The sequence below is a fragment of the Cheilinus undulatus genome, linkage group 16, assembly GCF_018320785.1.
Source record: "Cheilinus undulatus linkage group 16, ASM1832078v1, whole genome shotgun sequence".
Lineage (NCBI taxonomy): Eukaryota > Metazoa > Chordata > Actinopteri > Labriformes > Labridae > Cheilinus > Cheilinus undulatus.
In genome coordinates this window covers 22,852,675-22,879,745 of record NC_054880.1, presented here as the reverse complement: position 1 = coordinate 22,879,745, position 27,071 = coordinate 22,852,675, and the positions used below count along the sequence as shown (strand labels likewise).

The following is a 27,071-nucleotide window of genomic DNA, read 5'->3' as shown; positions in this document are numbered from 1 at the left end:
TGAGTGGTATTATTATGCTAACTATAGATCTATTTTTTTCCTTTGTTTCAACCAGGCTGTCAGTAAGGTTACAGGTGCATCTAAAAAATTACAACTAACTCGAACTTCAATATCCTGGTAGTAAAAAGAAAATATGTTTGTGTGTGTGTGTTGTTACATTACATTGTCATTTGCATGTGGTGAATAGAAATGTTGCATTTGCTATTACATTACAAACATCCGAAATTTTGCACTAAACTTTCATTTAAAGGGTTAATTTATTTTTTATATTTTTGATGAGGTTTAATCTTGGTTTAAAATATTAATGCAAAAAGTAGGATGAAATTCATGTGTAGCTTTGTTAATGGGGTACTTCAACTTTTTGTCATAAACACCCTGAGTGTTACTATTTGTTTAACACCACGTTAGGGTTGAAAATGTTGCCATTTTTACCTTCCCTGGGATGGTTTTAATGTTTTATTGAAGTGTTTGTGTAAATTAATATCATTTAGGAAACTGTTAATACTCAATGGGGATCTTCAGTAATCAACAATTTAATCAACAAATCCATAATCTACATTGTTTAACAGGACAACAAACAATGCGAAATAACTCCGAAAAAGGGGCCAAAAAATACATAAAATCAGGGCGTTTTGCCCCCTCACGTGAAGTCTCGCGCTACTTCCCCTCAAATCTCGCTCTTACTACGAACCAGGAAGCCAATGGCGGAAATACAGATCTCTGAAATCCACCTCACACTTCCACCCTACAACCACTGGACAGACTAGGTTTTCTCTTGAATGGAGACACCAGTCGCGTAAGTCAGCTGCTGTTTTCAGCTACACACGGTGGGCTGCCTCAAAGAAACGATGTCACGGTGTCGAAGTACCGGGCAGGATCGGTAAAGAGGACGGACAGCCAGCCAATGACCGCGCTGACGGTGTCCTGTCACTGACAGCCTGCCTCGTTTAACACCGGTACGTTTCACTTTGGTTTAAAACGTCCCATGCTGCAACATATGCGAGGTTAAAAGCACCTTACCTGCAGTTATAGTAACAGTGATGCTCGGCAGGTTTCAGCAGACGTCAGAATATAAATCTGATCATACTGTGAGAACGTAAAGATGCACACATATGGATTACTTGACAGCAAGTACTTAGCCTTTGACACAAAGGAATTCGCTGCAACAAAAAGAAGTTGCTATTGCATTGTAACCTAAGACGAGCAAATGGGCTTAGGTTAGGTAAGTGTTCACTCTAGGACTTAACTTGAACTAATTGTGTTTGCAGTCCATGTGAAAATATGTTGCTTTCATTTTCAGGCATCCATTCTTATCACCCACCGTATAAAACTAAAGGTGTGACCTCGGCCCTCTTCATGTCATCTTTTGTCCCAGCTCTGTTGTAGTTTAGCAACAACTAAACTGGAAAAGCAAGCTGAGGAATTTGTTGTTGACCAAATAATAATTAAAGCAAGGTTTGCTAAAAGCTTGATATAATGCATGAAAGTAAACTTAATCCAAATCATTTCATGGCTTTGGCAATAAGGACACTTTGTAACATCTAGACTTTGTCATATTTTGAGTGGAAGAAAACATTGTACTACTATTAAGGCTGTAATAGTTGGCTACTGATACCCACTGTATTGGATAGATTGTTGAGTGGCCATATGGAAGTTAAAAAGTCTCAGACACAATGATATAATCCCTCTCTGACTCCTATATTGCAGACATATGGCCCTGCTCCACAGCAGTTTGACAGAGACAACATAAGACGACACCAGCATCATGTTCCTGAAAACATCGTTCACCACCCTGATTGTAGGGGTGTTTGTGGTGTATGTGCTTCACACATGTTGGGTGATGTATGGGATAGTGTGCACTAAACCCTGCAGCAGCCCTAAAGGGGACAACTGTATTACACCCTTCCTGGCAGGGAACCCGAAACTACAGGTCAGCGAATGCAGACATATCATAGATCCATGCTTGGATTCTGTTAAATACTCTGTTCAGCTGTTTGTGAGTGGTTGATCAGGCAGTGTGGGTATGAGGCATGTGTTATAATGATCAAATAATATCTGTGTGTGTGTATCCAGTTGAGTATCTACACTGCACTGCGGCCCAATGCAGAGGGAGGACACACACTGATCCACAAAGAGGAAGAGTTTGATGTCAACAGCAAATTTGAGAGGTTAGTCTTTCGCTTATATTTAGAGATTTTTCAAACCCCTGTGAGAAATGTGTGGTTTGTGATGATTTGGAATAAAAAGTGATATACTTTCTCTCTTTTGTAAATACCCTCTTGTATTTGTCTAAGTTATGCTTTCTAAAAAGACATCACCAGCTTCCTTGCTATACTCAAACCAGGGTTCCCACCTACTAGAAAACGGTTGACCAGTTTTTCTGTCATGGAAGATCCAGTAAAAATTAGAGAAAAAGCACAATGTCCTTGGAAATCTTTTGCTCACTTCCTGAAAAAGTAAACATTCCCAGGTTGGATGACATCACCATAGTGGCAGAAACTTCTAATAGTATCAGAATATTATGTTAGACATGGCAATGTTTTTATTGCATGTAGCTGGACCCAAGGACCCAATCTTTCAGTTGAAAAATGACACTACCATAGCCGCATCAAAATCTGAACGCCCTTCTCTCTGCGTTTCTCTCTTTTTCTCTCAGGATAGTAAATGTGTCCTTGCCCAAGAAGACAAGAAACAATGGAACTTTATACGCACTAATATTTGTCCATCAAGCTGGCTTCACTCCATGGCAGGATCCACGTCAGGTCCACCTGGTGGCTCAGCTCACAACCTACATGGTCCCTAAACAGCCTGAAATCTCTTTGATATCCGGGGAGGATCAAACACAGGTACTGAGCTACAGCAGAGCTTTAGCTGAAATGAAAGGGGTATTAGAGAACAAAGTCAGAACAGAGACTTTAGTGCCGAAGGGCAAGGTAGATAAGCTTTTCAGTTATGTTACTGTATTATTTCATGGAAAAATTAGGGCCAGACAGATACGGATATTTGTGGACTGATGATACCAATTTAAGGTAACAATAGATACCAAGAACCAACATATCAGCTGATTATATTTTTACAACTTGGAGTCTGTGATATTTTAGCAACCCCACTCACATGCACCAGAGGGTCAAAATATGAGACCACCTCTTAGAACAACAGCAACACTCGCTGTAATATCAGTGAAGAAGAACGATTCATCTCTCTCATACATTTATTGCAGTAGAATCCATGGTAGAGATGGTGTTCTTGCAGTGCGTTACATTGCACAAATGTGTCTAATGAAGTGGTTAGGGAGTGTATTTACCAATGACGAGTTTATTATTATCTGTAGGTACTAGGTAAGTGTCTTAAAAGTCACAGGTAAAACCCGATTTGAAATGCGCCTCTTTGATGTCCTCTAAACGTGCGTTTACTTGCCTCTATCTTCCTGAACCGTAAAGTCATATTGAGTCAAACTCTGACCAGAAATGCCCCCCAACCCCGCTGGTCGCTGGTCATATCCCGTCTCTAATTTGCTCTGGTCTTATCTGTCAGCATGTGACTGCCTGCCATTACGTACATTGTGTTGTTGCTGACTCGACTAAAGTTTATAGCTAGCAAATCTTAAGCTAAGTTATCCTAACTTTAGCTCACTACCATAAACAGATAAGCATGGCCGACACAACGAGGCACTTCATGACTCATGGACAAGTGGGTTGAAATGAAATGAAATTGGTTTTTTTTGTTTTTTGTTTTTTTTTCAAAACTAGTTTTAAAGTTACCATTGAGTCAAACCGTTCTCTTCAACAAATCTGATGCTCAGCTACGCTGCTCTGGGCTCTAGTCTCTCTGCTGTAGGGAGGCAAATATGGAGCATGTGACACAAAAGGAGTCAGAGCGCTGGATAAATAATAGAACATAGACATCATGTCTAAGTAAAACCAAGTCTTATCCCTCACTTTTTATTAGCAAAAAAACAAGTGTTAACATTATGTCAGAGTAAGATTTTCTGATGGTGCACCAAAGAGACCAAGTAGAGGGCATGGTTGGTTGGTTTCACCTATGATCTCAGCGTATGCATCAAATACTGAAGATCAGAATGCTTTGGGGGTTGAGATATGACCTAAATATCTGGTAAAGGCCCAAAAGTAGTTAGCTTGCATCTGTTTTGAGAAACACTTGCGCCCGGGACAAATTTTGACAACGCTGTTTCAAGATATTTGATGATTTCATTAGTTTAATGTACAAAAATTTGACCTAAGTGATTTAAACAAAGGAAATGTTTTGTTTAATTTTTATTTGTAATCTAACTTCATCTGCTACTCAGATCTTTGTAATATCAATCAAGGTAAACTTGTAACCCTTTAGTTTCTGTTCCTTGTAGATAAGTCATGGATTGGTAACTAATCAGATGTCTGATTTGAGAGTAAACTTGACTCAAATGCACCTGCTCATGTGTTCACTCAGGGTCATAAAGAAGAAGACCAGCAGAAGAAACGGCGTGATGGTAAGCCATCAGTAGGGGACAGTTCTACTTCCAAGTCAGATCACCCGGTTTGCCACTGGCGCTCTCGTCTGACTCTCAACATTGTCGGGGACCACTTCCTGTTTGACAGAGAAAACCTGCCCAGTGATGTCCACAGATACCTCAGAGTGTAAGACATACTTACACAAGAAAAGTTTGGAAACTGTTGATTATGTTGAACACAACCCAGAGGCATTAGATTTAGTCTTTCGTCTGTTTTTTAGATTCCAAAATGGTAAGAAAATGGTTTATCTACCTCTACTGTTTGTTGATGAACTCAGCAACCGGGTCAAGGACCTTGTGGTAAGCTATTACTTTTAAATTAATATAACAATAAACACAATATGTGACTTATGGTCAAATATGTTTCATACTGAACTGATTTAGAGAAAATTCACAACACTTGATTTAGTTATTCAGGGGTTATTATGATGAATCAAATACTTGTTGATTGCCATCACTCACCACAGCTGTATATATCTTACTTCCTAAAGCCAAATCACACTGATAAAGACAAGTGAAAACAAAAAAATGAAACAAAAAACATTTTGGGTAAAGACATGGTAAATTGAAGGGCATAATTTATTTGAAAAAGTTGACTTTAGGATAAGCTACTGTTAGTTTTAATGTCATATGTAAGCTCTGAGGATATTAGAGCATCAATACTATCAGATTTAATGTCCTTTTTATATATTTGTGTAATTTTAGGAGATCAACACCACCTCCATGGAGCTTCCTCTGACCATCTCCTACGACTCAATCTCTCTGGGGAGGCTACGATTCTGGATTCATATGCAAGATGCGGTTTACTCTCTGCAGCAGTTTGGTATGCTATGCTCTCTCTACACCTGCTATTTCAAAGGCTGGTGCATTAATAACATGTATAACTGTCTCACTGTGTTTCAGGTTTCACAGAAAAGGATGCTGATGAGATTAAAGGAATCTTCGTGGATACAAACCTTTACTTTCTGGCTTTGACGTTCTTTGTTGCTGCTTTTCATGTAAGTGTAAACTCAAGGTAATACACCACATCCCACTTCAAGAAAAACACTACAAAGCACAAAGATCTGATTTTGATCTTTTTTTTGTGCAATGCAAAATGTGTCAGACAGAAGCATGGAGCCTTACCTGCCCTATAGGTGCTGATTGTTGTTTGTTAAAAGCTTTTCTCTCTCAGTTGGCTACACTATAACCACCAGTTTAAAGAAAGTGATACACTTTTTGGTAAAGAAACCTCGTAGGGTAATTTTATTGAAACGACTCTTAAATTCGAGACAGCAGAGCATAGCAGGTAAGAGGCTTGTTAATGTCCAACAGACAACATCATGCCAGGCTGATAAGAAGCATTTCTTTGGCTCGACAAGGATATTGTTACTTCTTATCTTTTGATTTGAGTTATCCTAATCTTTTGTTGATAGTTTGACAGAAAGTGAAGCCAGGAGAAAGTGGGTAAATCGGTGTTAATTTAGACCTCAAATTCCGTTGTAGATAAGCTTGGCAAAGGTGTACCAGTCTGAGCTGATCTCATTTTGCCATTGATAATGGATGTTTATTGTGTTAGGTAGGTCTTCAGGTGGTTTTAAACAGCCTGAGCTCTTCACTGTACCCTCTAGTGCAGTGGTTCTCAACCTTGCAGTTGGGACCCCTTTGGGGGTCGCAACACTGAGAGGGGGTCTCTCGGGGTCTCCAGAAGCCCCATAAAACTAAGAATGTTTTTGTTTGTTTTTTTTTTAGTTACACTGTTGCCACTTTACAACAATTTTGTCAAATTTAACCCCTTTTCGTTAGTTTTTTTCCCTCCAATTTTAACACATTTTTTTTCCATTTAACACCTATTTTTGTCCATTTAAAGCTCTTTCCACTACTTTTTTTCTGCCTGTTTTTGCCACTTCTGAACCAATTCTTGCCACTTAAGCCTAATGTCGCCTCTGCTGACCTATTATTGCTACTATTAACCCTTTTTACCACTTTTTATGCTCAATTTTTCCCATTTTAACCACATTTCACTATTTGATATGCCCAGTTTTGCTAGTTTAACCAATTTCTACCAATATCTGTTTTTTTTCTTTCTCAGTTAACTATTTTTTTCCAGTTTATATCAATTTCTCATCCCTTTCACCAAATTTCCACCTGTTTTTGCCACTTCTAACCAATTTCTGCTTCTTTTAAAATCAAATTTCACCACCTTTTCCACCATTTTTTGCCATTACTAACCCATTACTTCCATTTTAAACCATTTTAATTATGTTTTTTTTTGACAAAGGGATTTACATTTTTAAAAAGGCTATTTACTACAAGAATGATTACAGAAAATGTATTGGTTTCTCTGATAAAAGTGGTTATTTTTTCAGGTTAAATATGAAATATGGATATCGCAGCTTAACTTTACAAATGGACCATGATTTTGCTGACCTCCATGGGCCCCCAGTTTGGCTGGGTGCAAGAAAGTTCTCCCATTTATCCCTCTTTATGCACAGCCTTGTCTGCATGTGATTATTCCAAATTGTGCATGGCCGAGGTTAACCACCTTCAGGTACAGTGGGGGTCCCCGGGCTCTGGCACCTTTATTTTGGGGTCGTGGGCTGAAAAGGTTGAGAACCACTGCTCTAGTGCACTGGTTCTAAACTGGTGGTTCAGGACCCAAAAAGTGGGTCGCCAAGCTGTTTCCAGTGGGTTGTAAATGTGTGCTAGGAAGAGAATTTGTCAGTCTATTGCTTTTATATCTTTTCAGTAGTTTGAGTTCTTGATAGCAGATTTTTATTAATTATTCAGGAATTATTAATTGTGAATGTACCTGAAATCTTTGAGGATTTGTCCCTGTGAACTTTTATAGGAAATCTTTTTGGAGTTTTCTGTAGGCATTTCCCCAGAAACTTTTGGTAATATTCTCTGGAACTTTTTGTGTAAATCTAAAGACATTTCCCAAGTACAGAGGAAACTTTGGAGTATTTTCTTCTGTCTTTGCCAGGTGCTTTCTGTGGTCCAAACTGCAAAACTGCAAGTTTGCATCATGATTGCTCATTAAGGAGTTGGTAGTGGGTCCTGGGGCAAGATCACTTGAGAACCCCAGCTCTAGAGGTTATCCTCCAGTGACACAGCCTTATAGTATACAGCCATGGACGAAAGTATTGGCACCCCTGGAATTTTTCCAGAAAACACACACAGCAAAATCACTAGTGTTAGATTAACACTGAGAGTGTTAAATCTAACACTAGAAAAGTGTGTATATGTGTCCACTCTTTTGAGTGTTAATTTAACACTTTTCAAAGTGTTACTTTTTTTACACTGAACCAGTGTTACTGCAACACTGTATGGTGTCAAAAATTTACACTGGTGAACACTGAGTAGTGTTGATGGTACTTGACACTGGCGTCAGTGTTAAAAAAATAACACTAAGGAGTGTATTACAATTAATTTCAGCAGGTGTAAAATACTGTGGATAGCAACTGCCCCTCGTCCACCAACCTGATAAGAACAAGAAACAAGACATGTAAGTTCCACACAATGGGTGTTGGTAGTCAGACACACCCGACAATATTGACTGCCACCTCACATTGTGAGGTATTCAATAGCAATCAGAGAGTTATAAGGCAACTCAAAGACAAAGTTTGTCCTTAGATGACAGTCTGACCTCACTCCATAGTTTCAAGTAAGCTGTCACCACAGCCAACACTTGACCAACCTTGAAGACAAATACACTCATGGTGCAAAAGTGTTCATGCATCAAAAACTTAGGAACTCAAGATAATTCAAGAAACATGTGCAAGTGAATCCCAGCAGTGATCCCTGTACAACAGGCAACATCTAAACACAGCTAGTCATCTAAATACATCTAAAAACATCTGAACCCAGCTTAACACTCTGCACTAAGGCATGATGGGAAATTTCTGCCCCCCAGATTTGAAATTGCAGTAGGTGGGGCTTGGATCAACTGACTCTCTACAGTGTTGGAATAACATTGGTTGATTTAACACTGTCAAATAACTCCAACACTGAAGACCATTTACTCTGAATGGAGTTAAAATAACACTTAGAGTGTTAAAAATCATCACTGAAATGTTTAACACTGAGAATCCAACACTCCAGTTTTTGCTGTGCACCATTTCTCCCAGAAATTGTTGCAATGACAAATGTTTTTGGTATACACATGTTTATTTCCTTTATGTGCATTGGAACAACACAATAAAGCAGATGAAAAAGCTAAAATTGACATAATTTTACCCAAAATTCAAAAAATGAGCTGGACAAAATTATTGGCCCCCTTTAAAACTGTGGGTAAATCATTTTATTTCAAGCATGTGACGCTCATTTAAACTCACCTGCCTAGCATGACAGAAAAATATAAGCTTGCTAAAATCACACTGGCTGTAGGAGGCTTTAAGTAATGTGCCTGTGAATTAAACTTTCACCCAATCTTCACCTTCTTCTTTAAAAACAAACATAAACAAGTAAATAAAAGTCAAGATGAAAAAGTAGATTTAAATAGTTTATTCTGCCTTTTTTCAGCTTCTCTTTGACTTCTTGGCGTTCAAGAACGACATCAGCTTCTGGAAACAGAAGAAAAGCATGGTGGGAATGTCAAGCAAAGCTGGTAGGTCACTTTATTTATGTTGATCTGCCTTTACATCAGAAAAAAACAAAACCAAAATATCAAACAGAATCAGATAAAAATAACTATACTAGAACAAAGTTTTGAATGTCTGAAAATGCAACTTCGTGTGATGCTTGTGCTGTGAGTCATTTCACAGCGCATTTCTCCAACAATACTATAACCAAAACTCAGAGGGCTATGAATATGAGATAAGTAGATTTTTGGATGCCTGGTCTTACGATAGTACAAGAACACCTAGATATAGTATGATGGAGTATTACCTTGATAATTTTGACTCAACATTGTATGACTGTGATTTTCTTTCCAGTGCTCTGGAGATGTTTCAGCACCATTGTGATTTTCCTCTATTTGTTTGATGAGCAGACCAGCCTGCTCGTCCTTATACCTGCTGGCATTGGCTCTATCATTGAAGTAAGTTCACAGAGGTTACAGTCACACATACAATTCTATTATCATATCACACAGCCTTAAGCATGAATTACAACACATTAAAAAAAGATGTGTAACATCTTTATATTAAATGTATGTTTACTATGGAATCGATATCGATAATTCAATATCAGGCAGAGAAAGAAAAATGTCTGAATCGCGTTGATATATTTTAACTATTTCTATTACAGGTATGGAAAGTGAAGAAGGCCTTTAAGATTCAGGTTTTCTGGAAAGGAGGAAAACCAACATTCCTGGTAGGTTTGTGTGCATGTTTGTAGGGGGCTGGAATGAAGTAGCGTAGATCGGATAATAAAACCCAACATGCCTGAATGTCAGTTTAACATACCCATTGCATAGAAATGTATCACATCCATCTGGGCAATTACCCATAGTCTGTGTTTTGGAAAGGCTGAACTTTTGTAAACATACTTGGGGTCAGAGCAAGAAGACTTATGACTTGGTGTGAAGTCAACTACATACTGTATAACATGAGTTTGGCAGACAGTCCCCGTCTTTGTTAGCCATGAGTGAAGCTAGTTGGTGAATGAAACTCATTCCCTAGCCCATTGGAAGAAGTAAAAAAAAATAAAAAAGCATCCATCCCACCAGGAAAAGCTTCTAGTGCAGTTCTTTGCTCATCTTTTAATAAAGACATACTGTCCAGCTCTGATAAATTGCTGCCAAAGTTACATCCAAGTTAACTGCTTTTCCCACAGCCGTTGTTCACCAGCTTGCAGTACATCTAAACCCCACCCATAGCTACTGCCTTGTTTAAGTGTGAATAAGCTTTCAAACATGGGGATCAAAGCAGCTGAGTCCCAATTCAGATCTGACAAGCACAGTACAAAAAACATTGATTAATCTGTCTTTGTTTAGATCTTCTAAAAGGTTGTTAAAGGCTTAAATTTCTTTGAGGAAAGTGTGCAGCACACCTGAGATCTAAACAATGTGTGCGCAGACATGTTTAGACTAAACTTTGGAGCGTTTTTGTCTTGTCTTACAGTTCGGAAAGTTAGATGAATCAGAGAGAAGAACAGAAGAGTATGACACTCTGGTAAGACTTCATAGACTTCAAGTGTTTGGAGAATAAAATGGAAATAATTATTCATATTAGCATCACAAATTATTGCCTGACATGTGTGTGTCTTCTGTAGGCCATGAAGTATCTCTCATACCTCCTGTACCCACTGTGTATCGGTGGGGCTGTGTATGCTCTAATATTCCTACGGTACAAGAGGTAGGGGTCTACATGTGGACATAATTTTTTTAAAATAAAAAACACAACATAAAACTCATCTTATGAAATGGATGACATCATAATGGTTTCATAATGTGATTATCTGTTGTAGTTGGTACTCGTGGTTGATCAACAGTTTGGTTAATGGTGAGTGTTTCTTTAGTTTTGATTTGAAGCTCATAAGTATAAAACTGCATTAATGACACAGTTAAGATTACAATTTGTCCTTGAGTTTTTTCTTTTCCTTTAAAATTTTTTCTTTTGTGCTGTCTTGTTTTCCACTCTTCTGTAAAGCAACCTTGGGTGTCATGAAAGGCGCTATATAAGTCCAAGCTATTATTATTATTGTTTTTATAAGATAAATAAAAGGCTTGTCAATGTGTTATTGTTCATTCCAGGTGTTTACGCCTTTGGCTTCCTCTTCATGCTTCCTCAACTGTTTGTCAACTATAAGGTCAGTTCATCCTGATAAAAGCACAAGTTCTTAATGTCAGTAAATGTTAAAATGCAGCAATGGAGTAACTGAAAGAACCAGTCATAATTTGTGCAACATCTTAGCTCTACTGCCCAGCTCAGAAGAGTAGCTGATCCACATGCCAAGAGAACTCTCGAGACTAAAACGTCATGAGATTTGTTGTTGAGGTGAAATATGTCTTGTGAGATTAATAGTCTGCACAATGCTGAGCAGCATCTGCCATGAAGTGGTCGAATCTGCTTAAAGGGTGAAGTGTTGTGCATTCAGAGATGGTATTCTGCATACCTTGGTTGTAACAAGTGATTATTTGAGTTACTGTTGCCTTTCTATCATCTCAGTCTGCCCATTCTCCTCTGAACTCTGACATCAACATGGCATTTTCGTCCACACAACTGCCCCTCCCTGCATATTTTGCCTTTTTCAGACTATTCTCTGTAAACCCTAGAGATGGTTGTGTGTGAAAATCCCAGTAGATCAGCACTTTCTGAAATACTCAGACCAGCCTGTCTGGCACCAACAACCATGCCATGTTCAAAGTCTTCAATCTCCTTTCTTCCTCATTCTGATGCTCTATTTGAACTACAGCAAGTCCCTACATGCGTCTACATGCCTAAATGGATTGAGGTGCTGCCATGTTATTTGCTGATTAGCAATTTGTGTTAACAAGCAAATGAACAGGTGTACCTAATAAAGTGGGAAGTTAGTGTATATAAAGCAATGATTCTCAGTGCAAGAGGATTTATAGTTAAGACTTTTCAGAATGGTCTTTTGCTGGAACAGAGGAGATATTTCCAGTCATATTCTTATAAAAGTTAAAAAAAGTAAAATCTTGTCTTGTCTTGTGAGCTAACGAGGAGGTTTTAACTTCACATGCTCATTTTCTCTCATTCAACAGTTAAAATCTGTGGCTCACCTCCCATGGAAAGCTTTCATGTATAAGGTGAGGACACACTTTCTTCAGTTCTATTTGTTAGACAAATATTCAAATGTAAAAAAAGCCTCATTTAGGTTTTTGTCAACAGTTATAACCATTTGAAATCAATACATTTTTATCAATTAGAATTTAAGTCTTGATTCTTTGTTTTCAGGCATTCAACACCTTCATTGATGATGTGTTTGCCTTCATCATCACCATGCCAACATCCCACAGACTGGCCTGTTTCAGAGATGACGTAGTGTTTCTCATTTATCTCTACCAGAGATGGTAAATACAAATATGCACACCAGAATTGTCAAATTAACAGATAAAGTTCTGTATCTTTAACTGTCTCTCTCCTGTTGTCCAGGCTCTACCCAGTGGACAAAACAAGAGTAAATGAATATGGAGTTTCTTATGATGAAAAGCCCAAAGGAAAGACACACAAGGACTAACGAGGAGAGACAGTCTGTTTGCTTCAAAGATGTGATACCTTCAGGTTCTCTATACAGTTCACTGGCACCCATTCATCTTATTTGGCATCAGTTCAACTGGTTTATAACATCCTGAAGGCATGTTTTGTTTTTGGTCTTTATGTTGAGTTGTGCCAGACTCTACAACCTCCATCTGGGAATTTTCTCCTCATCTCAAAGTCAAAATTGTTAACTGGTCAACTTCTGACAACCTGCCTTTTGGCTTCCAGAGGTGTCCTTTTTTTCTTTCTTGGGTAGTGTGGGACAAGACAGGAACATCAGTGAACTGAACCTCTCTTCATACAGTGGCAAATTCTTCAAAACAGACACATGGTAATATGTATAAGAACACATGAGTTAATGTGTATGAACACACTGGTGACTAAAGTTTGATTACTTCAACAGTAGTTATTTTTTGCCACATGAGGCCAGTAAGCCATAAATCCTCTCCTTTATTTCTTAAACATATTAATTTACTAAAAGGGATATTTATACTTTTAAATATTCAATAACTGACATAATATTTCATAATCTTATTTTAACAGCACATATCTTGGACATCTGAGCTTTCAGTAAAGTCGGAGTTTTTCAATCATGATTAATCTTGGATCTGAACTGAATTTCATACTGAAGTTTCAAACAGTTGATAATTATGAAATAAAATGAAAGATGAATTTGACATAAAGACCAGAATCAAGTTAGGTGAAATTTACATAAGTGTATTTTAGTAAAATATTATTTGTTGGGGAATTAAGAGTTGCTTTCTAGAATTAAATTGAATTATGCTAATAATGTTTTAGAATATTTCAACGTGTTGGCATCTTGAATTATTTATCATCATTTATAAATGTAGTGAGAGTTTATTCAAAGAAACATTCCAGATTGAAATGAAGGATAATATTTAACAGATGATGCTGCAGTCATTGGAAATACAACCAGAAAGTAGAAATAAATATTTTTGAATTGCAACACTAACTATTACAAATTTTAAGATTCAATTTTCCACCTCCGCACATTCCACTGTATAAGAGAACAAGCAAAAGAGTCCCAATTCGTAGCCATGGTAACAAGAATGAATTACCTCAAGGTTCAATAATTTTGACCAACAGTAACAGCCGGGAAAAGAATCCAATTTGTTGTCATGGAGATGGATAGAACTCTTCTAAATATTCTGGAATCTGTGTAGCTGAACTAACACAGTCTCATTGTCACACTGGCTTAATAGATACTTTAAATGACACCAATTTATGACACTGTTAGGTAAAACAACAACCATCCACTCTTTTACCTGCTCTAGTATTTTTTACACATCAGGGCCAATAATCTTTTTAGTGCCAAATGTGAGGATTATTCTTTGAACTTTGAATGTTCACTGTAAATGGTCGATTTGTTTTTAAAGAAACACTGACATTTTAGGGAAAATGGTAAAAGGGGGAACTCAAAGAAAGTATTATAACATCTGTTTTACAGTTGCAGTTTTTTGCCATAGCTCATGATGTTATAGCTTTGAGTTTTTTATAGATATAATTTACTTTCCTACATTCAGATATCAGGATTAGGTTGATGCACAATGATCTAGTGCAGGTTTTCTCTTGTGTATAAGCAGCCAGGAGAGGTTTGCCAGAAATTTGCCTTGAAATGTTTTTACATATTGAAATGTTTTTTTTTTTTTTGAGATGAAATAAAAATGACTGACTTGTGATTTGTTGTGACTTGATTTAAAAAAATAGAAGTATTTGTCTATATAGATTTAGAAATTCTTTACAGTTTTTGACCCACTCACACTTTAACTCTACAAGTTCTTCATATATATTGGGTACTTGAAGTTTTTGTGGATGAACATTACCCTAACCATCATTTTGCCCACAATCTAAACCATGTTCTTCAGCCACTGAATTCATGTACCAGGCAAATCCCTTACATTGTTGAGAATACCAAGACACATGTAACCCATTTATTGCAGCTTGTTCCTCTCCAGATTCTCTTAACTTTACCCAGTAGGCCAAGGATTCTGAACTTTAAGCATTTCATATGTAACAGTAATTCATTAGCTTCCTCTAATAGCAGTTACTTTAACTGTACTGAATCTTAGAGCTCTTAAATGTATTCTGTATAGTTTTCTAAGTTGCTTTTTGCTGCTTCACCATATACCATGCATCTCCATTCCATGACCAAATCAAAGCCTAAAAATATCCAGAAGTGATTGTTTATCTGCTGTTCTTGTAAGAGTTAATACTTCTTTACACTTTGTCCCTACCTGCTTCATCAGATTTCTCCATATGCATTTTTCATTAAACCACAACCCTCAATATTTGAACTCACTTATTCAATTATTACTACTTAAATTTTTATTTCCTATAACATTTAAGCTGTACATTATTTGTATATAAGATTATAAAACCCCTATCCCAAATAAAGTTGGGACATTTTATGTAGATAAAAACAGAATGCAATGATATGGTAATGTCATAATTTTTCCCAATAGAACAAACAACATATTAGATGTTGAAACAGATATTTTACAATTTTGTGCTCAATATTAACTCATTTTGAATTTCAGGCAGCAACAAATCTCATAAAAGAAAACATCATGCAAACAAAAGCTGGAAAAGTAAGTTGTTCTAATGTAAAACAGCTGCAGTAGCATTTTTCAACTAATGTGGTTAATTTGCAACAGTTCAGGAACATGACTGGGTTAAAAAGGAGCATTTTAGAGAGGCAGGGTTTATCAGTAGGGATTCACTAATCGGCTTTCTTCGCTATCACAGATGCAGCATCAGATTTTTGATACCTGGTCATACTTTGCATTTTCATGTTCACTCCCACTCATCACACATCTTAATTTCTCTTAACAATGTCCTGCAGTATGTTCTGTTTTATGACACTTCAATCATCTAACGATGGGCTAAATATTAGAAAACTTAAATATCCTGTTCTTATTTTCTTTGGCAAAACAAATTTCAAATTGAAAAAAAAAAAACAGCAGGCAGGGGCATCACCAAGAAGGAATATTGCAAAGACCCCCCTCCCCCCAAATGGCTAGTCAAGCAACAAATGTTGCATCATTTTTTACAAATATATATATATTTTAATGTATTTTTGAAGCATAATTCCCCCATTTATGAGCAACATTTTTACTATGGTAAACTGAATTTACTTGCATTATTTCGCAGCACTATACCATTTGGATATTTTTAAAGGGGACATATTTTACATATTTAAGACAAGTTTATATTGTTCCCAGAGGTCCCCAAAACATGCCTGTGAAGTTTGTTGCTGGAAAAACACTCCAACTGAATTTTTGAATGTATAAAAACCCCTCTGTTCCAGCCCAGCTCAGAACGAGCTGTTTCTGTGTCTGTAGCTTTAAATGTTACTGTGCTGTCTGACTCCGCCCCTAACCTCGCCCCTCTCAGGAAATGAATGTGGCTTAATGGATGTTGCTCCGCTGATTCTCCACTCAGCTGGAGGCAGAGAGGAGGGTCAGGAGAGAAGGGCAGAACTTTCTTCAGAGCAGGGAGGGCCAACTGATCCTGGGGGTAGGGCTAACTCCCTACAGGACATCATGAGGGGAAAATCTGAGAATGTCTTGTTTCAGCACACATATACTGAAAAGTGGAAAAAGGGAGTGGGGGAGGGAATGGATTTTTCTTGAATTAAAATGTGGACAGGCCAGGGGCACATATTTTTGCTAGAAAAGCTTCAAAAAGTGTATCTTGCATAATATGTGCCCTGTAAGGGAGGAGCAGAGGCCCCCCAGGATTTATTTTACTGTATTTGATACAAATTTCAGTTTGTTGACAGATTCATTTTGTTGCTTTTGATTAAATAATGACACTAATTACTAAAAAAAAAAATAGATAAAAATACACTTATCATTGCAGGGCCCCTGCAAACTGTGGGTACTAATCAGTACCCTTTACCCCCCACCCCCATGCCCCTGTTACTTCTTGGTCTATCTTAGCCATTAATTTTGCCAATGGTAAATCCAAAGATACATTTACAAATTAAAGATAAAAGTTATCATAGGCTTTAAATGTGATACAATCACTACAGTTTAAAAAATACTGAGATGACATCTCCAAAATGAGTGTTTGATGTTCCTTGCAAAAGTGACCCTACTGTTGTGGTTCACAGTCCTTACACATTTCATCATGAACTGTTTTATGGGGTAAGTTTTGTGCAGTAGTTTGAAGGAAATCTCTCTCATTTCGTTATTTAACAAAAATCTATGAGGTAATATCCAACCATTAATCCATAAAGCATTAGAGACAAATTTAGGCCTACTCCAGTTTAAACACAAAGCTGCCATGCATTCTGTAGTGCCCCCCACCCCCCACCTCTTGGGACAGAAGTTACTTTCGCTTTCATTTGCACCAGAGGGAACTTCGATCCTTTCTAGTGATCCGGATCATTTAGGTCGGCTCAACAAGTGCTGGCCTCAGCTTTAAGCTGGAACGTCACCCACCCATGAAAGAGCCGAATCTTTGAACCAGCTCTGTGACGAACAACCATCACAAGTGCTCACTGAGGGAGCAGTCGGCACGGCAAACCACACCGAGGTAAAAAGGTATAGCGTTTAAATATTTATGATTATATTATTGTCAATTATCAGATGAGTAAAGGTCCAGCTGAGTTGCAACTCTTATTCTAAATTAATGCTAATCTGGTTTGATCGGCAACTTTCCCCACACTGTGCGTGTACCGTTAGCTAGCTCTGACGTTAGTTCTGTTTAGCGGAGGAAGGCTACTGGTATTAATTTCAGTTTTATTACGCATGCACAGACGTAAAAAATATCTGGATGTACAACCAAAGGTAAGGTAGTTAATCATACAAACCCATTCAACCCTTACAGAAAGCAGTTGTTGACACATTTACTGGTAAATCTGAATTGTATTTTAAATGTGTTTGGATCACAACTTTGGAGGCAGGTAGTTGGAACTGACAGTGAGTGGGAAAACAAAAGCAGCAATATATTGATACTAAAGGAGAATCATAATACAGTTACTTTGAATTTTACAGGAAGGAAGAGGAAGGGTTACACTGCCATTTTCTCTCACCAAAGACAAAGACCGCCCTCCCCTATAGGCGACATACATACCTCCTCTCTGCAGGCTCTCGTGGAAGATCATTGAGTACAAGTGCGCATTTGTAACCTCCATCGGAGAGTCTGCCCCTATGCTGTCTTACTGGACAGATTTAACACCTTTGATGGTTCCTCACATAGGTATAGAAGCCCATTTCCGCCAAATAAAATAGAATTAATTGCCTAACTTCCACATTTTTCTTGTTTTTTTAAGTGGTGGAAATGGGCTTCCATACATAGGAGATGCTCCATAGGTTAAAGTTTTGCTCTGTCTCCAAACAAGTTTTAAAGCGTCAACATTAGTTTAAAAAAGCAACATGCAGTTATAAAATGTAAAATGAGCCTTAGAAAAGGCTTTTAAAATAAAATACAGATGCCCATTGTTGTTGGAAAGAGATCACCAGAAGTCAAATATGGGGGCTGTTTTTAATGCCTCTGCTGATTACAGGTTGGTTGAGTGGCCATATTAATTAAAGGTGACAAGCCTCAGAAACCTGATGAACACTGTAAGCATGTCCCCCTTCCACTGTTTTATCATACAATCCATCTCTGGCTTCTCTTTTGCAGTGACAGCATAACAACACCACACCAGCATCATGTTGCTGAAAAAATTCTTCACCATCCTCATCAAGGGGTTGTTTGTGATGTATGTGCTCCACATAATTTGCTCTGTGATAGTCAAACTAATGCAAATCAAACCCTGCAACAGCACTGAAGTTGAAAGCTGTATCACACCGTTCCTGGCACAGAACCCGAAACTACAGGTCAGTGAATGCAGACATATTATAGATTCATGCTCATCAGCGTTGGAATGAGGCATGTGTTACACTGACTGATTGTAATAATACTGTATGTCTCTGTGTGTCTAGTTGAGTATCTACACTGCACTGCAGCCAAATGCAGAGGGAGGACTTACACTGATCCACAAAGAGGATAATTTTGATGTCAACAGCAAATTTGAGAGGTTGGTAGACCGCTGTTATCTGGAGATTTTTAAATTTAATGTGAGATATAATTTTTTTGTGTTGATTTGGACAAAGCGGTACATTTGATCTCTTTTTAAATTTCCTCAGGATAGTAAATGTGTCCTTGCCTGAGACAACACGAAACAATGGAACATTATATGCGCTAATATTTGTCCATCAAGCTGGCCTCACTCCGTGGCAGGATTTACTTCAGGTCCACAGGGTGGCTCAGCTCACAACATACATGGTCCCTGAAATCTCTGTGAGATCTGGGAAGGATCAAACAAAGGTACTGAGCCATAACAGAGTTTTAATATGAATTAAAAGGGTAGTATGATTTCAGACTAAAGACCGCAAGGACATAGGGAGAAGCTTAACACAGTCATGCTCCTGTATCTGAAATTACTGTTTTGAAAAATAAACTCTTACAAATGTGGTCTCTTATAGTGCAGTCTGATGCAACAATCGTTTACATTCACTTTTTCTCTAAATAATCTATACTCAATACCCCATAATGACAAAGTACATTTTAGAAATGTTTCCAAATGTATTTAAAAAAAATATATATATATATCATATTGACATAAGTATTCAGACTGTTAATACAACACTTGAAATTTACCAGGACTCTTACTAGAGCTAGTTCTCTAGGCAAACTGAACTATTAAGGGATAAAGGCCTTAGTAATAGGGGTAACCAAGAACCTCATGGTTACTGTGACTGAGCTCCAGAGATCCTGTGTGGAAATCGGTCAAAACTCCAGAAGGACAACCATCAGTGTAGCCCTCCACCAATATGGGCTTAATGGCAGTGTCTCAATGGAAGCTTCTCCACAATGCAAACGCATGAAAGCTGGCTTGGAGTTTGCTAAAAAATTTTAAAAAACACCTGAAAGACTCTCAGACTGTGAGAAACAAGATTCTCTGGTCTGATGAAACCAAGATTGAACTGTTTGATCTCAATTCTAAATGTTATATCTTGATGAAACCAGGCACTGCTCAGCACCTGTCCAGTACCATCCCAGTAGTAAAGCGTGGTGGTGCAGCATCATGCCGTGGGAGTGTTTTTCAGCTGCAGGGATTGGGATACTGGTCAGGGTCAGGGTTGAGGAAAGCTGAATGAAGCCAAGTACAGAGATATCCTCACTGAAAACCTGTTCTACAGCACTTAGGACTCATATTGGGCCCAAAGTTCACCCTCCAACATGACAATGACCCTAAGCACACATCCAAAACAACACAGGAGTGGCTTAGGGACAGCTCTGGGAATGCCCTAGAGTGGCCTAGCCAGAGCGCTGACTTGAACCCTAGCATGCATCTTAGAAGAAAATGGCTGCCCAATGATGGTTCCAATCCAACCTGACTGAGCTTGAGGGGATATGCAAAAAAAAAGAATGGCAGAAAATCCCTTGATCCAGTGTGCAATGCTCGATGTCACATACAAAAAGACTCAAAGCTGTAACTGCTGCCCATGGTGCTTCCACTAAGTGCTGAGGAAAGGGTCTAAATACATGTGTCAGTGTGATATTTCAGGCTTTTTCTTTTTAATAAATATGCAAAAAAATCTAAAATACTGAGTATAGATTAATGAGAGAAAAAATGAATTCAAACAACTATTGCATCAGACTGTAAAATAAGAAATTGACTTATGAGATTTTAAGCCACAGAAAATGTTTCTCTGTATTATCATGCATAATCTAACTTTAAGCTGTAAAATCCAGCATGATGGTAACATGGAACTGTTCTACTTTTAAGTCAGATCAGCCGATTTGCCACTGGCACTCTCGTCTGACCGTCAACATTGTCCAGGACCACTTCCTGTTTGACCAAAATCATGTACCAAGGGATGTCCGTAAATACCTCAAAATGTAGGATACATACACCTGAACACAACAAAGTTTGGAAATTGTTGCTGACATTGAACCCAGTCCAGAGGCCTCAGATTGTTTTTGTGATCTGTTTTTCAGATTCAGAATTAATGATAAGATGGTGTATCTACCTCTGCTGTTTGTTGATGAGCTCAGGAACCGGATCAAGGACCTTGTGGTAAGCTTTTACTTTGAAATAAAAATTACACATTGTCAGTGGTTGTTGGGCAGACACATTTTATTGAACTGAATGAAAGAAAATTATAAACACTATGGATAATGGTAGTTTTGATTTTAAACATAAACTTTCAGAGAGTATCATAAAAGAACATGTAAACTAATGAATATTATTATGTACATGAGTAAATGTGTGCATTTTTAGGAGATCAGCAGCATCTCCATGGAGCTTCCTCTGACCATCTCTTATGACTCAATTTCTCTGGGGAAGATGCGATTCTGGAATATTTTGCAAGTCTTCGCTCACCATATGCAGCAGTCAAGTATGCTGAACTCTATCTCTACACATGATATCCCAAAGCCTTGTGCTCTAAACACATGTATAACTGTCTCACTGTGTTGCAGATTTCACAGCAAAGACTGTTGATGAGTTTAAAGGATTCTTTGTGGATACAAGCCTGTACTTTGTAGCTCTGTTCCTCTTAGTCGCTGCTTTTCATGTAAGTGTAAACTCAGAGCAATATAGCCCATCACGCTGAAACAGGCGAGCAGAATGCAGCCCAAATATGTATTTTTTTTTCATTATTACAGGGCCAAAATAGATTTATGGTTAACATGACTGTAAATAATGGAACTAGTGGGACACACATGGGAAGGGGTAGAAAAACACATTTAGGTATTTAAATGGAATAAGCCTATTATTTCTTCTCCTCCACAAAAGAAACACAATTTCATGACAAGTAAGTGTATAAAAATACACCTAATACATGTAATAAAGTGTTAAACCTCAGTATCATGCTGGAAGTTATTTTACCAGTCATTCAGCAATGTTGATAATGTGTGATTCAAAATGAAATTAAAAAGAAAAGAAAATGTAGATTTCAGTAGTTTATCCTGTCTGTTTCTTTGTCAGATCATCTTTGACTTTCTGGCTTTCAAGAATGATGTCAGCTTCTGGAGACAGAAGAAAAGCATGGTGGGAATGTCCAGGAAAGCTGGTAAGTTTTGTTGTTTTTACAGTCCTGCCAATAAATGTAGAAAAAAAACAAAATGCCAATGATTAAAATGACAACGCAGTAACAAAGTTTGAAATACCGGCAATGCAGCTTCCCATGATTCACATGCTGTGAGTCACTTAACCGCTCATTTTTCCTGCACATTAATGATCTAAATTCACAGGTCTATGAATATGAGACAGTTAACTTTTACAATGCTGTAACAAAACCTTTCAAGAACATCTAAGTGGTCGGAGTATGTTGGAGTATTGCCCTGCAAAATCCTAAAAAAAAATAGGAAGATATATCATCTATAAAGCTAGATGTTAAATTGGGAACAGGAGATTTTTTAAGCAGATGTTTGGGCAAAGACATCGCCATGACATTTTCACATTCTTTTTTTCTTCTTCCAGTGCTCTGGAGATGTTTCAGCAACATTGTGATATTCTACTATTTGTCTGATAAGCATGCTAGCTCGTTTGTCCTCATACCTGCTGGCATTGGCTGTGCCACTGAGGTAAGTTCACAGAAATTATGGTCACACTCATGAATATGTAATACCTTTAAAAGGAGCATTTGTTTAGTATGGAATCAATGTTATTGGGTGAAATTTTCTAAAGGTAAGATGGCTTTAAAATCACCATTCTGGGGAACAAGACAATACATGACTTGAAATAATTCTTCTCTTCATAGCCTCTTTGTTATTCTTTTTTTCATCTTCCATTTTCATTATTTAACATCAGGTAGATTTTATTTGAATAGGAAAGTGGCAGATTCTTGTTCATATTTGTATCTTAACTGATTTTGTTTCAGATATGGAAAGTAAAGAAAGTCTTTAAGATTCAGCTTATCTGGAATGAAGCCAACCCAACATTCGTGGTAGGTTTATGAGGGAGTGGGGTGCCAGTTAATTACCTTCATCCACAATTTACCACCAAGAAAAATGAATAATCAAGGAAAATGGATGTAGTACAGTAGGTAAGATAAGACACATGTAATAGACCCCATGACTGTCTTTGTTTTTTCTTGATTAAAAAAGGCTGAAACTGGTCGTATGAATGAATGCTGGGAGCAGCGTGAAACATACCGTATATAAAACTTTCAAACATGGGAATCAAAGCTGCAGAGTCCTACTTCAAATATGACAAGCAAAGATTCTACACAGTGCAAAACAACTGAAGTATTTTCTTTGGGTCCATAAACGCCATGATTTTGAGAGATGTGCAGCAGTCCTGAGATGTATTTGTGGAGAGGGTTGGATTTGAATGTGTTTTTGTTTCTTTTTCAGTATGAAACACTGGACAATTCAGAGAAGAGAACAAATAAGTACGACACTCTGGTAAGACTTAATAGATTTATCTATCCACACACGTTAGAGAATGAAGTAGACATTAGGGATGCACCGAAATGAAAATTCTTGGCCGAAACTGAAAACCGAAAATGAGGAAACCGAGGCTGAAAACCGAAACACTGAAATTATTATGCCAATTATTAGTACCTTTGCATTTATGGCTATGACTGTGTACTAACCTCACTAAAATCAATTGCAATCGCATGGGTTAATATTAACGCTCCAAAGAATAAATATTTATGAAGCACTGACATTCCAACAATGCACAATATAAAATAAAATAAAATACAAAGTAAAATGTTTAACTTGACCTCACTCATGTATACATTAAATCAGTGGATTTTAGTCATGTACCCCCTGTATGGTATTTTTTCAGCCAAGTATCCCCTAAACAGCGCAAAAGTTTTTGGCCAAAAAGAAAGATATTAAAGAGTGCTGTGACAGCTGTCTGATTTATCAAACTTTGATAAACACTTTCAAATTTAACAAAAAATTTGATTTTTTTTTTCAAACATTTTAAATGCTAAAAATGCATGACTAAATTCATGGCAAATCTTCTCATTACTAAATGTGGGAATTTAAATTAATGTAGTGAAAACTGTGAGTGGAAAGGCATAAAACCATTTAAACCCAGAGGTGTGCAAAACACTGCTCAGCTGCAGTGGTCTCTCTGGAACAGTTTGGAAATTAAAAACATAGAGCAAGAAAGAACTAAAAACCTGTAAATAATTAACTAATTATAAAATCGACAGCTTAGTGCCCCTTTTTGGGATCATAATAAAGATCTCTTCTCAAACTGAAATTATGAACTTAGTTATAGATCAGCATTTCTTCACAAAAAATAAATCATGAACCTTTTTATGGAGTGCGACATTGCTTTTCAAAGTTTGCTCCGAGGAGTGCACATGGTGGTGGTGCCGATTTTTAAGCTTGACAGAAGAACAAAAACGTCCTCCTCTCTAACACCACCTGATGTTTTTCCTCTCCTCATATGTCTTTAGTCAGTGCTTGTGATTTTGCCTCATGTAGTCTGGTAGAGAGGGAGACAGGCAGCAGGCAGCCCGACATGTCTATGTGAACGTAAATGCGCTACTCGCACAGCTGGAGCTGTTTCTAAACTAACGGGACTTTAGTGAAATATTTACCAACACAGTCTCCTCTGACCTCAGACATACCACTTATAAATGCTCCGGATCAACCAGCTCACTGAAATGACTCCTCTGACCAGTCTGGAACACAAACAGGTGAGCCAATCTGTGCACTGTAGGGGAGTTAACTCCTCTCACCGCGAGCCTCAGCTGCGCCCTTATTACTATTATTGATCATATTTGACATAAAATGAATGAAAAGTCAGTCCCTCCTCTTACAAACTTGGCTGGCACAGTGAATAAAATAGTGAAACAAAACGGCACTGACCTCCTGGCTGTGCGTAAAAGTGCCACATTACACATGGAGTGAAGGATAGAGAGGAAGAAACATCCTTTTATCTTCCGCTCCAATAAATATCACAGTTTATCAGAGGACAGAGAAAACACACCGCAGACGTTCGCAGCACGAATGTGATTTTAGAATGTAATATACTCGCAAAATCATGTCACTCCTGACGTGCAAAAAAAGGCGCTATTTTTCTTAAATAGCCAGCATATATTCTAAAATCTCTCGTAACCCCTGGAGTGCCTTCACGTACGCGTACCCCTATTTGAGAACCACTGATCCAAGTGTGTACTGGCCGCGGTTTTTGCTTGCGTCATCACAACATCGTGTTTCGGCCTTGTTGTTTCAGTGATAAAAGTCTTTCGGCCAAAAACCGAAAATACACTTTTGGGCCATTTTCAGTGGCCGAATTTTTGGTGCATCCCTAGTAGACATAATAATACATGTTAGCATCATTAATTGTTTTCTGACATTTTCTTTTCTTGTGTAGGCCATGAAGTATTTCATATACCTCCAGTACCCACTGTACATTGGTGCGCTTCTTTATGCGCAACCAATACTATTCAAGAGGTAGGTGTCTGCATGTGGACAGAACTTTTCTATATGTATTTTAAAAAGACTAAAAATGAAACATATCTTGTGAGATACAGTCATGGACGAAAGTACTGGCACCCCTGGAATCTCTCCAGAAAACACACCATTTCTCCCAGAAATTGTTGCCATTATAAATGTTTTTTGTATACACATGTTTATATCCTTCATGTGCATTGGAACAACACAAAAAAGGATTTTTTGAGTTTTGTGTAAAATTATGTCAATTTTGGCTTTTTCCTTCTTTTTTTGTGTTGTCCCTATGCACACAAAGGAAATAAACACGTGTATACCAAAAAAATTTGTCGTTGCAACAATTTCTGGGTGAAATGGTCTATTTTCTGGAAAAATTCCAGGAGTCCCAATACTTTTGTCCATGACTGTAGATGAAAAGCCGATAACATATGACTGTCTGTTGTAGTTGGGACTCATGGATGATTGAACATTTGGCTAAAGGTAAGTGATTCTGTTAATATGAATACTTTGGTAAATGTCACTACTACATAACTATATGACTGCATTAATGGCATGGTTGAGACTGCAGTTTGTCCTTGAGTTTTCCATTTCTATCAGTTGAATAAAAGGAAAAGGCTTTTCAGTATGTTTTTGATCATTCCAGGTGTTCACGGCTTTGGCTTCCTCTTCATGCTTCCTCAGCTGTTTGTCAATTATAAGGTCAGTTTATCCTTATTAAAGTTTATGAGGGTTTGGTTTTAGTTTCATTACATTTTTTTAATGTGGTAATGAATTAAATACCATAAAGAATTAGTCAAAATTTAGTTGTGAAGTTTGAAGAGGTTGAAAACTTCATTTTGACTTGTCAAGATTTTGAGGATAAATGTCATTAAATTAAAATCATTATAACAGGGACTATTTGGAAGTTCGTCTCTTAAATTGGTTTAGCCTACTCTTTTTGGGTCACCAGCACTTAAAGCTTGTTTTTCTTCTTTTCAACAGCTAAAATCTGTGGCTCATCTCTCGGGGAAAGTCTTAATGTATCAGGTCAGAACACACTTTCAAATGCTCAGATGTGAAATATAAACCAATTTGAAGTTTCTGTCAATGATTCTAACCATTTTTATCTATTTGTTTTTTTCTTCAAGAATTAATTAATATTTATTAAAATGAATTCTTTCTTCCCAGGCATTTAATGCCTTCATTGACACTGTGATGGCTTTCAACATCACCATGCCAGCATCTCACAATCCAACCCACAGACTGGCCTTTTTCAGAGATGAAGTGTTGTTTCTCATGTATCTCTGTCAAAGATGGTAAACACATGCACACAGATCAAATTATGCCAGAAACAAATCTACAGCTCTGTATCCTTAACCCTCTCTCTCTCTCCTGTTGCCCAGGCTCTACCCAGTGGACAGAACAAGAGTAAACTAATATGGAGTTTCTTATGATGAAGATAGACCAGTGAGGAGAGACAGACTGTTATCATCTTATTTATTAAACTCTCTCATCCATGACTTTATGGACCTTGCTTTGTACACTGGTGCACAGTCATGTTGGAACAGGAAGGGGCCATCTCCAAACTGTTCCCACAAAGTTGGGAGCATGGAATTGTCCAAAATCTCTTGGTATGCTGAAGCATTCAGAGATCCTTTCACTGGAACTAAGGGTCCAAGCCCAGCTCCTGAAAAACAACCCCACACCATAATCCCCCCTCCACCAAACTTTACACTTGGCACAATGCAGTCAGACAAGTACCGTTCTCCTTGCAACTGCCAAACCCAGACTTGTCCATCAGATTGCCAGATGGAGAAGTGCGATTCATCACTCCAGAGAATGCGTCTCTACTGCTCTGGAGTCCAGTGGCAGCGTGCTTTACACCACTGCATCTGACGCTTTGCTTGCACTTGGTGATGTATGGCTTGGATGCAGCTGCTCGGCCATGGAAACCCATTCCACGAAGCTCTCTACGCACTGTTCTTGAGCTAATCTGAAGG

At 37.8% G+C, this 27,071-nt stretch overlaps 2 protein-coding genes across 2 annotated transcripts; both read left to right on the top strand.

Moving 5' to 3' along the window:
* Nucleotides 1-699: 699 nt before the first annotated feature.
* On the top strand, nucleotides 700-14,840 carry LOC121524398 (cleft lip and palate transmembrane protein 1-like protein). The gene is made up of 18 exons (XM_041809764.1): nucleotides 700-956; nucleotides 1,708-1,930; nucleotides 2,074-2,168; nucleotides 2,657-2,846; nucleotides 4,447-4,634; nucleotides 4,729-4,807; nucleotides 5,213-5,330; nucleotides 5,411-5,505; nucleotides 9,011-9,095; nucleotides 9,424-9,527; nucleotides 9,737-9,802; nucleotides 10,552-10,602; nucleotides 10,703-10,785; nucleotides 10,898-10,932; nucleotides 11,184-11,239; nucleotides 12,156-12,200; nucleotides 12,349-12,464; nucleotides 12,547-14,840. Exons 2-18 carry the CDS (start codon nucleotides 1,766-1,768, stop codon nucleotides 12,629-12,631), a joined length of 1,656 nt encoding a protein of 551 aa, XP_041665698.1. The 5' UTR covers nucleotides 700-956; nucleotides 1,708-1,765; the 3' UTR covers nucleotides 12,632-14,840.
* A 2,230-nt stretch (nucleotides 14,841-17,070) lies between these two features.
* LOC121523341 (cleft lip and palate transmembrane protein 1-like protein) lies at nucleotides 17,071-26,697 on the top strand. Its single transcript, XM_041808188.1, has 18 exons — nucleotides 17,071-17,219; nucleotides 18,304-18,500; nucleotides 18,606-18,700; nucleotides 18,810-18,990; nucleotides 20,456-20,568; nucleotides 20,668-20,746; nucleotides 20,951-21,068; nucleotides 21,151-21,245; nucleotides 21,659-21,743; nucleotides 22,154-22,257; nucleotides 22,554-22,619; nucleotides 23,029-23,079; nucleotides 25,016-25,095; nucleotides 25,538-25,572; nucleotides 25,736-25,791; nucleotides 26,074-26,118; nucleotides 26,260-26,387; nucleotides 26,475-26,697. Exons 2-18 carry the CDS (start codon nucleotides 18,333-18,335, stop codon nucleotides 26,506-26,508), a joined length of 1,533 nt encoding a protein of 510 aa, XP_041664122.1. The 5' UTR covers nucleotides 17,071-17,219; nucleotides 18,304-18,332; the 3' UTR covers nucleotides 26,509-26,697.
* The last annotated feature ends 374 nt before the right edge of the window (nucleotides 26,698-27,071 follow it).